The sequence below is a fragment of the Alligator mississippiensis genome, chromosome 4, assembly GCF_030867095.1.
Source record: "Alligator mississippiensis isolate rAllMis1 chromosome 4, rAllMis1, whole genome shotgun sequence".
Classification (NCBI taxonomy): domain Eukaryota; kingdom Metazoa; phylum Chordata; order Crocodylia; family Alligatoridae; genus Alligator; species Alligator mississippiensis.
In genome coordinates this window covers 99,505,652-99,517,860 of record NC_081827.1, presented here as the reverse complement: position 1 = coordinate 99,517,860, position 12,209 = coordinate 99,505,652, and the positions used below count along the sequence as shown (strand labels likewise).

General features: G+C 43.3%; 1 protein-coding gene across 1 annotated transcript in view; it reads right to left on the bottom strand.

Annotated features, from left to right (window-relative positions):
- DMC1 (DNA meiotic recombinase 1) overlaps nt 1–12,209 on the bottom strand; it is a 32,027-nt gene that overhangs the window by 16,097 nt on the left and 3,721 nt on the right. Inside the window, exons 3-7 of the mRNA XM_019489289.2 lie at nt 11,549–11,593; nt 7,787–7,933; nt 7,399–7,481; nt 4,133–4,185; nt 1,496–1,537 (exon numbers count right to left, since the gene is read on the bottom strand). Of these exons, the coding sequence (XP_019344834.1) occupies nt 1,496–1,537; nt 4,133–4,185; nt 7,399–7,481; nt 7,787–7,933; nt 11,549–11,593 (370 nt within the window). The remainder of the gene's footprint in view (nt 1–1,495; nt 1,538–4,132; nt 4,186–7,398; nt 7,482–7,786; nt 7,934–11,548; nt 11,594–12,209) is intronic.

Genomic DNA, 12,209 nt, shown 5'->3' with positions numbered 1-12,209 from the left:
CTGGAGTAGGGGGAACGGAACCATGGGGGGACCCCTGCCAGGCCCCATCCCCTGCCTGCTCCCCCAGCCACCTCCATGGCTGTCCTGCTCAGCACCAGCTCCCGGTTCTTTAAATAAAAGCCCGAACTCGGTGGCTGTTACTGGGTGAGGGGGCAATCCCTGCTACCCCATGCCACATGGGGGGCTCTGCTACAAGCCCCCTGACCCTGGCCTACTCTCCCAGCCCCACCCCACCCCATGGCTGCCCTGCACACCCCAGCTTCTGGCCCTTTAAAAAAACCCAAAAAAATCCAGACTCACCGGCTGCTGCAGCAGCCTCAGCGCTTCTGGAGGCTCGTGACAGAGCACCCCAGGCAGCGTAGGGCAGTGGGAATCACATACCCCCTCCCCCTGCCTTGCAGAAGCTGGTGAGTCGAGCCTTTTTTTTTCTTTTTTGCAAAGGGTTGGGAGCTGGAATGGGTGGGGCAGCCATGGTGGGGGCTGGGAGGGCAGGCAGAGGTCGGGGAGCTCATGACAGAGCCTTCCACGTGGCATGGGGTAGTGGGGGCAGCAGGGATCGCCCCCCTACCTGGCACCAGCCAGTGTGTGTGGGCTTTTTTTTAAAGGGCTGGGTGAGTGAGCTGGGCAGCCTTTGAGAGCAGACAGGGGATGGGGCTGATTCGGAGATTCAGCCAATTCGGCTGAGGTCAAATCTTTGAATCAGATTCAGCCGAAGCAATTCAGGACAGTGATTCGAATCACCAGATCTAATCACTGTCCCCCGAAACGGCCAAATCTGAATCTGAAGAGAATACTAGCTGCTTCGCACAAGCCTAAGTAAATATGATTCTTTCCCTTGATTAGACATATGGGAGATGTACTGAGAGAGGCAAAAACCCTTTCTTGAGGAGCAGGGCCTCTCCAGTTGTGTCATCTCACTATCACAGCTCTGCTAAACTCCAGTTACTCTGTCCCTCATTTAATAGAGATACATATGGCACACTTAACTTGGTTGCACGCAGATAACTCTCTGCATGCAAGTATGGAGGGAGTCAGAGTTAAGATTGCAGCGATCTTAACTCTATCTTTCCTGTTTTTCGGGAATTTGTGATGGTAATTATGTATTTATTAGTTCATCTCTATTTCAGCTGGGAACTCTGTCTCCACAGCATTTTGAATTTATGTGAACAGCTAATGCCATCAACAAGTTCTGAAATCTAAAATAATAGCAAAATAAGAAACAACTTTCCTATTCATCTTTATATGAATTAATAGATATAATAGTAATTTAAATCTACATTTCTAGAGATATGTCATACTTCCACTTTCCTGGGACAGGCTGTTTCTCTCATATATCCTAAAGACTTATTTACAGTCTTGTGTTAGTTCCTAAATACTATTTACTAGCTTGGCACAATTCTCCTTTTAAAGATCAAAGCCTGAGATTTCCATAAAGCTCTTAGCTGAATGAGGTTACATAGGAATAAAATTATCAATATTAAGACTGTGTACCTACCACATAGAGTGTGGGAAAGTTGGGTTTTACCTGTTCGGAATTCTGTTAAAGATTAAAACAAAAAAGGGAGAAAAGGTTTTTGCGGTTTGCCAAATCCTAAGTTATTGCAATAAGAATGCTCTCTCATTTATAAAACTTCAATCATCCACGTGGGTTTTTCTGTTTTTCAGCCCCAACTCATAATTCATATAATGCACATATAATACCTATATGAAAAGTGGGTGTTGGAGATATTGCACTGTGAAAAGTGTTATACCTGAGAGATTTTAAACTGAGCTCACATCTATTTGTCTACAGTGGCTGCCATCCTTGTTGAGTTAAATATACTAGGACGTTGGACTAGATGACATAGGGACAGACATTCAAAAAGCCTGAGCTTGATTCAGTCTTTGCAGGATAGTCTAACTTGACTAGGCTGAACTGGTTTGAAACTGGACATTCTCTCTGGACTGAGGAAATTCAGGCACATGCTTGCAGTGGCTCAGGCTAGAAGCTGGGGAGCACTAGAGCAGCCCTCCCTTCCCTTCTGCAGGGAGCTGAGCTGAGTGGGGGCATGGCCAGGCACCAGGACTTTTTCATTAGGGATGTCTGCCTACACGGTCGCAGGCTTTTCCCCACTGGCTACTCAAGGAACGGGAGTGTTGCCAGCCCCCAGCCCCAGGCTAACACTCTGAGGCAAAGTGGGGTGAGCAGTGCATGCATCTGTTAATTATACAGAGCTTTTCAGTCTCCCTCCCTGCTTTGTCATACTGTCTGCAGCAAACTGACAGGCAAGCAAGCAAGCGAGCCAAGGGGCTGCTAATAGCTTTTATCACTCAATTAGCAAAACAATAGCCTCTCTCCACATTACTTCAAATTTCTTAAACAGCTTACTGGCTGACCTGTTGATTAGCTCCAAAAGCCCTAAGCGATCACTGTTCTGTTTGCCTGTCCCAGTGAAACTGGAGAGAAAGACGCACACAGACAACTCTCAGCATTAGCTAGCATACCACATGCTGGCTACGGTCCATGCTGTGGCAGAGAGGAGGAAGGGATTTCTGCTTAAGCAGCAAATGGTGAGAGGGTGGGGAGAGCAGGGCACAGGGAAGCCAGCAAACCCTGCTATGCCTGCACATCTGTGCCAAGCTCCAGCCAGAGAGTGAAGGGGAGGGGCCAGCCCTGTTGTGGAGCAGAGAGCCCTGCCCAGCCCAGAGAGCATGCCAGGATGCTGAGGGACTCTGATTTAACTTAAACCAGCAAGGGGTCTGAGACAGACATTACATAAACCGGTGTGAACCAAATCAGTTAAGTCTGATTTGGTTAAGTCTACACTTAACCGGGTTTATCTCAGACCGGTTTCAGCCATTTTCAAACTGGTTTATGTGCACTGAACATCTGTTCTGTTACAGGTTTAAACCAGTTTCTGATCACTTAAAAATGGTTTATATGTAATGTCTGTCCCTAGCCCTGCAGGTCCCTTCCAAACCTACTTCTCTATGACAGTTATGGACAAGTGCTGATTTTATTATTTGAGAGTTTTGGATTAATTCCACTGACCAGACCCATCAGTGTGGTAACACTATTCAGTAAATGAATTCCAATAAAAGAAGCTGTGACAGAAATCCCACATCTCACTTCTTTTGCATTCAAAGCAGTATGCCACTACAAAACTGTATCACTATAATTTACTCCAAAGGAGAGAAAATTATTTTAAAATGGTATTCTAAATTCCTAAAAATTAGAAGTGAGACTTAAGGGAAGGTGTGACACTTTAAATTCATTTTAGCAAGATGTCAAGTTGACCAGGATGCTTTAATTAATTATGTCTAGAGAAATCTCACTGTATCAAATTATTCAAGCCTCATAAACACTTTCAAAAGGGACGACTACATATCATTTGATAAATGTGGTCATTGGTGTTTAGGTGTTTGGCCCCAACATATTATCTTTTACTGTAATAATAACTTATTTGTGATTTCTAAACCTTATATGAGGGTTACTGAATGATTTACCCACATCTTGTTGTTTGTATGCTAGCATCAAATGACACAAATCCTATATCTGGGTAGCCATGCTAAAAGGTTTATTGCTATATCTTGTATGCTATTCCTGTAGTAATGCTAGTGAATACAGAGGTGGGTGCAAACAGCTCTTTGAGTCACAATAGTGCACTCCTGTTGTAGACTGAATTTTGTTTTGGTTATTTTCTGAGAATATGCATATACACAGTATGTACAAGTAGCAAAATCCTCCATGAAGTTTTGTCTCATTAGTGGTAAGAAATGAAGAGCACAGTGGAAACATGTTTTCTGACTAATACTTAGTTACAGTATATTACTGTTATTAGTATATATTACTGAATATTAGTATACTCTAGTGGTAGAATATACTAAACCAGCTGGCCTCTAATTGTGAGAGCTGCCCAGCTCAGTCCTCATCTGTCAAAACTGAAAAAGAACAAGGTTAGAACGCTCATAAAGATGGGTCTTTTTTGCTAACATTTACTTTGAAAGGAACTGTCCATTACACTTGAGCCAGAACCACCATATTTACAGATACTGTGATAAGAGTTCAGAACAAGTAAATTAGATTGAAACATGTGCTGTGGCTCTCTATTGATAATTCACTCCATAAAGCAGTTTAGTATGGTTTACTCACCACCAAAGGCCTCTGTGATAGCCATGCTTTCAATCCCACCACCCAGCAGTTTGCTGGAGAGAGAGAGAAAGTTAAAAGGCAGTTAGGCTCACAAGTGAGAGTAATGAGGAAGGCAATCTTTTGTCCAAAGGGCCCTGCACTTAACGCATGAAGTAGCAGACCAAAATATGAGGGCACTAGATGGCCCTTGATGTATAGGAGTTCACTTTATCTCATTTTTTCCCTTGCACAGGTAGGTGCTCAGGAGGAAGTTTGTAAAAAGTGGTCATTTGGGAGAGAAATGAGAGGAAAATGTATCTGGGAAGATAAGATTTAATAACCAGTAACTGTGGGATTACTTTGAAACTTAATCTATTTATTTATCCAATTTTTCTACTCCTTTTCTGCAAACATTAAGTATTTTTATCTGTCATTGAGTGCACCATAACTTTGTCCTCAACAAAAAGAGTCAGTAAGACCTTAGTAACAAGTAACTTTTAAAAGCAGGACATAATACATTGATTCAAGTGGTTGGCCAAAATTCAGGGCTCTGCTGGTATTCTCCAGTAGGTGGAGATGTTGAAGTAGTCAGGTATCTTTGATACAATCCTGGTTATTTACAACAAGTGTACAAAACTTGGTTTTCCTCAACACAGGAGGTAGAGTAGTTTCTTTGGTCACAGCTTCAAGTTTCTTTCAGACAACACTGGACTCAAAGCTCTCTTAACATTTTTTCTCAGGGCTATGATCAGTGCTTGTTCTGGTTGTGGCTGGAGCTTCTTACCCTGCAGATCTTGTTTTCTCTGGTGTTTCTCTTCCTTCTCATTCTACAAATACACTCTAGCAGTTTCATATGCACTTTTGTTATGAGTAGTGATGTGCATACATTTTGGACAAAGATCCTTACTGTATCATTAAGGAGCTCATTTGTTTCTCACACCTCTCTTTTAGAGGAAGGATAGGAGTTACCTCCATCAGCTTCAGTAATATTTCATCAAACCCACAAGTACTTTGCCAAGCCAAGGAGAAATGCATATTCTGCACCACTAAACTTGAGACAAGTACAATGTGCACTAGTCAACACCCTACTTCCTCTTTGTTCCTTCTGTAGATGCTTGAAGCAGCAGCCCCTGTAATTAGGAGCATGCAGGGATTTTAATTGTACATTGCACTTGTGCAAAGAATACAAAAGAAGACAGCCTTTTGTGTTCTCTCTGCACAAACCAAATAGCCTATTCCTAATGAAGAACGTCTTGCTTTTAAAAGCTTATCTAACTCTCTTCCAGCTACAGTTGGTCCAATAAAAGATATTGCCCTAAGAAATCCTTACCTCACCAAATGTTTGAGAAATAGTTCTACTTCTGAGTAGGGTTTTGCTGGTGAACCATAATGCCATCTTGCACACAGGCCTGCATCATTTCTGGAAAGGTGACTTAACAAAATTCCCCTCACAATTCTATTCTCTTAGGATGTTCCAGAACAACTGAACAGGTCTGATTTTGGATAGTAGACTTTCTTCATTCCCAGAATTGAAACTTCAGGATTTCATCATCACCAAAGTGACGTGTTTCCCTGGTATAGCATGGTGCTATAATGACGTAGAGGCTAAAAACAACCATGTGCTTCTTGCACAGCATAGTAATGGCTGGTACTGCACCATCATTTAGTACTTCCAAAAGGAAGTACCAAATGACAATGCGGTAATAATGGGGCTATAGGGGCACATGTAGACACACCCAAATGGTAGCAAAAATGGAGGCTGTCAGATAAGTGGGAATCAGGCTTTTAATAATTGTGCCATTGTGCCTTGCTCAGCTAAAGGTTAGGTGACTGACTTCCACTTGCTTTCTTGAAGGTAATCTCACTGAGCATCTATACACGATCAGCAAGGCTGCTCCAATGTGCTGTAATTGCAGTGCATCGGAGCAGACTCAATTAATCGAGTTTGCTGGTACAAGGTAATTACCACGCTCCAGCAATCTCCAGCCTCTTGTGTAACAGCATCCTCGTGCTTAAAAATGGTGGTGGGGGCACTTTATCTAAAGTTCATTCAACAAGCTTAAGATAAAGCACCCCCGCTGCCATTTTTAAGTGCAGGTATGCTGATACATGAGATGCTCCAGGCACTTTAATTAGAGGATAGGTATGGATTAGATAGAGGCTATACAGATGTATAGTTGAAGAACTCCAAATTCCACTCCATTTTAGAACCATTCAGATTCATAGCACTTCAGTGTATGCACCCTGCCAGAGATCCCCAATAATTCACCCTGCCACAGATCTTCAAAACTGTTGTGACAGCATGCAAAAGTGGTGTTATCCAGTCAGGGGATGCAGTAGGGGTTATTCGGACCCTCAATATCCCCAGTCATGTCAGGCCAGGCCTTTCTTGGTCTGCTGTCTGGTACTATGTAAACCAGTACAGCCTGTTCCATGGTCGGGTTGTCGGCAACTAAACTGGTGCCCCCACCTGGGCTAGCCTGGGTGAGGAGTGTGTGTGGACACCCAGCAGGACTAAAAGGGTAGATGAGCTCCCTGTGAGCCAATGGCCATCCATACCCAGAGAGGAGATGGGCACTGCCAGGTCACCTTTCCCAAAGAATCACCAATGATATAAAGCAACTCAACTAACCTCATACCAGATCAGTCGAGGCCCAGGTCTACAACAACTGCATCCAAACACAGGGTGGAGTCGAGTAAGGTTGTTACAACATCTAAGGTGCCCCAATGGTTGAAGCGGCCTAGGGACTGACTTGACTCGACTATTCCTAGTTCTTGGAGTGGGGTGGGGTGGGCAAAAGTGGTTGGACAAACAATGCTCTCTTGTGCGCTCAGTGATCCTCAGTAGCCAAAGTGGCAAGCAAGAAATCCTTCTCTTAGGGCAGGAATCCCCGAATGCCTCTTGGCCTCTGTTCTCATAGACAGAGAACAGAAGCCAAGAGGCATTTGCTCTTGGGAAACCAGAGGCCAAGAAGCAGGCAGGGATTCATGTTCTCTAGCACAGGAAAGTGTTCACTGGCTGACTGCCCTGGTCCCTCCATGTTTGTGGGGGCAGGAGGCAGGGGGAACAGACTACTGTGGGACGCCAGGGGACTCAGCAGCCCTCTGCTGTGCTCTGTGGGCTCTATGGATTTTTCAAGAAGCAGTTCCAAAGAAAGTGCTTCAAAGATGTTCCTCCTTTCTTGAGGACTGTTTTAAGCACTTCTTTGACCATGCACATCTGCACACTTCCAGTTTAGAGCACTACAAATGTTGTGTCTGTTCAAGGCCAGAAAAGATACACATACTCAAAATCTTGGCTCCCAGTGGTGATGTGAAATACCATCTTCCGCTTCTCACTGTATTCAAAGGCAGTCAGGAATCCCGGTTCCTAGGGAACACCAAAGGAAATACAAAGGGATTATTTAGTTTGACCTGAACCTCAAGGAAAAATGCAATATCTTCAGTCAGTTCTCTCTCTCCTGCTGACCTCACTTACCTTACTGAACATACCAGGGGTCACCACACTTTGGCTGCTGGTGACTACAATGTAGTATCTCTGACCTTAGACTAATGGGCACAATCATATTAGTAAAATTGTTTAATGCCTGCAAAGGATTCCTTGAAGGGACATTCTCCAAAGGATCTTAAGAGTGGCATTCTAAGTTGAAACTGTTAGGAGTCTGATTTGCTTACAATAAGCTTGTTGGCTGCTTCTTTGATCTTATCCACTTTGGCCTCTGAAAGCCCTTTCACATTGCACAATGCCCGCCTGGTTGTCATCTGGATCCCTTTGATAGTGCAGATTCCCACTGATTTCAGTTTTTTAATATCAGCTACATTCTGTGAAGAAAATTTACATTCTGTCAACACTATCTCATGAAATGTATCTCTAGGAAGTAAAAGTTCCTGAAGCTCAGTTACACTGTACATCCACATGTATACTTATATTTATGGATGGATCTAGGATTTTGAAAATGGGGTTGTAGATGTTGTAGTACATCATTCCTTATAACACAAGATACATTTTTCTCCAGGTAAGAAGAAACTAGAAGCTTTACTGATATGCTGGAGGCCTAGGGCTGTATTATTCTGTTTAAAATTGAAGCAAAAACAAATATAACTTTTTTGGAATGAGTTAAAAACAGGGATGTGAAATAGGAGCTACATTATTGGAGAGTGGGATGAAGAGTTTAAGAGGAGTCAGGTAGGTTTTAATGAGCCATAAATTCAATTGATGCTCTCACTGCTGCCTGAACAGAAATGCTGCTGCCACTGCCAGGCAGCTGGTTTTAAACTTTGGGTGAAGTAGGAATCAAAGCAGGTTGCAACTGCACCAGCTCCCACCTCCTCCTGGATCCACCCCTCCATATATTTATAGATTCAGAGATTCAGAGATGTAGGGTCAGAGGGGACCTGAGCAAATCATCAAGTCTGACCCCTGTCCTGGGCAGGAATGAATACTGGGCTCATATGACCCCTACTAAGTTTAAGCTCATATGACCCCGGCTAGATAGTTATCAAGCCTCCTTTTAAAGACCCCTAAGGTAGGAGCCAGCACCACTTCCCTTGGAAGCTGGTTCCAGATCCTGGCCGTCCTGACTGTGAAGAAGTGCCTCCTGGTGTCTAGCATGAACCTACTCTCAGTCAACTTGTGCCATTATTCCTTGTTACTCCGGGAGGCGCTTGGGGAAACAGGGTCTCACCCATTCCTCTCTGGTCCCCCCTGGTAAATTTATAGACAGCCAGTAGATCCCTTCTCAGCTTTCTCTTGTGAAGGCTGAACAGGTTCAGATCCCTAAGCCTCTCCTCGTAGGGTCTGCCTGCTGCCCCCTGATCATGTGAGTGGTCCTCCTCTGGACCCTCTTGATGCTGGCCACATCCCTCCTGAAGTGCAGCACCGAGAGCTGGACACAGTACTCCAACTGTGGCCTGACCAGTGTCGCATAGAGGGGGAGGATCACCTCCTTGGACCTGCTTGTGATGCATCTGTGGATACATGCCAAGATGCAGTTAGCCTTACTGAAAGCATCCTCACATTGGCGGCCCATGTTAATTTTAGAATCAATAATGACTCCAAGATCTCTTTCTGCCACTGTGCTTTCAAGAAGGGAGTTCCCCAACCTATAGCTATGCTGCTGATTCTTCCTGCCCAAGTGCAGTACCCTGCACTTGTCAGTATTGAATCCAATCCTATTCACATTCGCCCACCTCTGTAACCTGTCCAGGTCCAGTTGTATCCTGTCCCTCCCTTCTAGCGTGCCCACCTCGCCCCAAATCTTGGTGTTGTCAGCAAATTTGAACAGGGTGCTTTTCACCCCCTCATCCAAGTCACTGATAAAGAAATTGAACAGTATGGGCCCAAGGACCGAGCCCTGGGGACTCCACTGCCCACCTTCCTCCAGGTCGAATCTACCACCCATCCACCACCACTCTCTGGGTGTGGCCCCCTAGCCAATTTTCCCTAAGAAAAAAGTAAATGCAATTGTTTTATTGCTTCTATATGTTCCATGTATATCCAAAGGAGAATATGTCTGGCACATTGCCAGATATTATGGCTAGGTGGAATGAATTAACTGTTTCTGAAAATTTAACAGAACAATGGCTGTGCAATAGATTACTTAGAAGAAAACAGCATGGACAGATCTATTGAATGCTGTTTCAAGCTATCACGTCCAGCCAAGATCCTTTTTGTGGTAAAATCATGATCTGGATTTGTTGTCCAGTTATGTACAGGGTTATGGGTACAACTAGCATTCAAAAGAATAATGAAGAAATTAATCATTTCCATGGGACATTTATATCTTCTCCTGTAATACGTCTTGTTAGCATTATTGTGACAAAGATAAGTGTGAGACAAAACCAGTTACAATTACAAATGTATTCATACTCCCAAAGGGGCATAATAAACTCTAATTTAATATAAGTCACTGAGGGGGTTTTATCCATTGTGAGAGAAGAATAGGCTTCAACAAATATAATTTTACCAGCTCAGACAAGGTTCCTTGGGTGAATTCGATATCTTTTATTAGACCAACCCAAATAGTTGGAGAATAGTTATTAAGCAAGCTTTCGGGTTCAAAAACCCTTCGTCAGGCTAAGGAAGTTTCAGCAGTTGGTGTGTGCTCTTCCTGGATGGAATGAAAAGTAAAGAAGCCAGAAGCAACTGACTCCCCAGCCCAGCCTCTGGCTTATTTACTTTTCATTCCATCCAGGAAGAGCACACACCAACTGCTGAAACTTCCTTAGCCTGACGAAGGGTTTTTGAACCCGAAAGCTTGCTTAATAACTATTCTCCAACTATTTGGGTTGGTCTAATAAAAGATATCAAATTCACCCAAGGAACCTTGTCTGCCTATGTCCTTAGACCAACATGGCTACAACCTACACCCATTTTACCAGCTCCACATTTTGATCATGCCTCCTCTGCACTTTCTCCCTTTCTAGTGCATCCAACCTATGATACCTGTCTTAATTTTCAATGCCCTTCACAACCTAGCTCCTCTCCCCTCCTATCAACTCTCTAGCCATATATAGGTTGACAGTAGCCTCCAATCAGACCATGATCTCAGCCTCTATTACCTACTTGTTGAATTTTCAAATAAGAACTTTTTGCTTTCTTACATGTTGCCCTTCACTCTTGGGTGGAGTTCCCTTATACTTTTCACAAGGAAACCACATCATCCTTCTTCAAATCCCTCCTTAAAACTCCTTTGATATGATGCCTACAAAATTTGGCAGTGTTTTTGCTGCAGATGTTCTGAGACCACTGCCTGATGACTAATATTGTCTCACTGTTTCCTTGTCCTCCCGTATCTGTCTGTATCCATCTGCTGCCTGTTATTTTAGACTTAGATTTTAAGTTCTTAGGGGAAGAGACAATCTTTTTGTATTATGTTTAATATAACATTTGAGGTCCTTGTCCCTGACTAGGGGCTTGTTTGTAGATGCTACAAAAATACAAAGAAGTAATTATGATGATTTATTGGGGGATATTTCAGAAAGAAGAAAATAATTTCCCCGATTTCTAAGGCATATCTCCCTCCCGCACTTCACCAGCATTCCAAGAATAGCATAACAAAAAGCCTCATCATATATTATGTGAGGGGCCTCAGGAAACATTGGAATAATTATAAATAATGACTGGCTGGTGCAGAACGTAATCTATCACAAGATTTTCCAAAGCTGAGCAGGTTTTAAGAACTGTTGGCATAAAGAACTTCTGCAAATTGTCACTTTATTTAGGTGCCCATCTGGGAGCTGGTTCTTTTGAAAATCTGGACTTTTATATCCAAACCAGCAAAGACAAAACTTGTCCCCAACACATTTCTTCCTCAGTAGCTGTCATGGGGAGGAACTTAAAGTATTAATGTCATTAAGGATAAATGCTGTTGAAAGCACCCCTAAAATAACCTTACCTGGACAGTTCTGCATGGTAGGGCTATTACTTATACTTACAATTCCATGCTTCTGTAACAGGTCAATATCTTGAAAAAAGGATTCCTAAAGCAGGCAGAGAAGGGGGGAAAGCAGAATCTTAAGATAGAATTCTTGTAACTACCTCTATATTACTTTTGCTAACTGCCTAATTCAGTAGTAAGTGTCAGTTTTAAATCCTTAGCAAAGAGTGAGTCAAGAAGTTTTAGGCATGTCCTATTACCTGTGTAGACAATCGAGATACAGTAACAGAGGTTGTTTATAGACATGCTGAGGGTTCGGGGGTGTGCTTTAATTAGAGTAGCTCCAAGGGCACCTATACACATGCAGAGAGGCTGCTCCAATGCGCTGTAATTACAGCATGTCAGAGCAGACTTGTTTAATCGAGTCTGCAGGAGTGTGGCAATTACCATACTCCAACAGACTCCAGCATCACATGTATCAGTATCCCTATGCTGAAAAATGGCAGTGGGGGCGCTTTTAGTTAAAGCTTGTTCAACGAGCTTTATTTAAAGTGACCCTGCCACCATTTTTCAGCTCAGGTATGCTGATACATGTGATGCTGGAGTATGCTGAAGCACAGTAATTACCACGCTCCAGCAGACTTGGTTAATCAAGTCTTCTATGAAATAATTACAGTGCATCAGAGCAGCCTCTCTGCACATATATAGGTGCCTAGAGT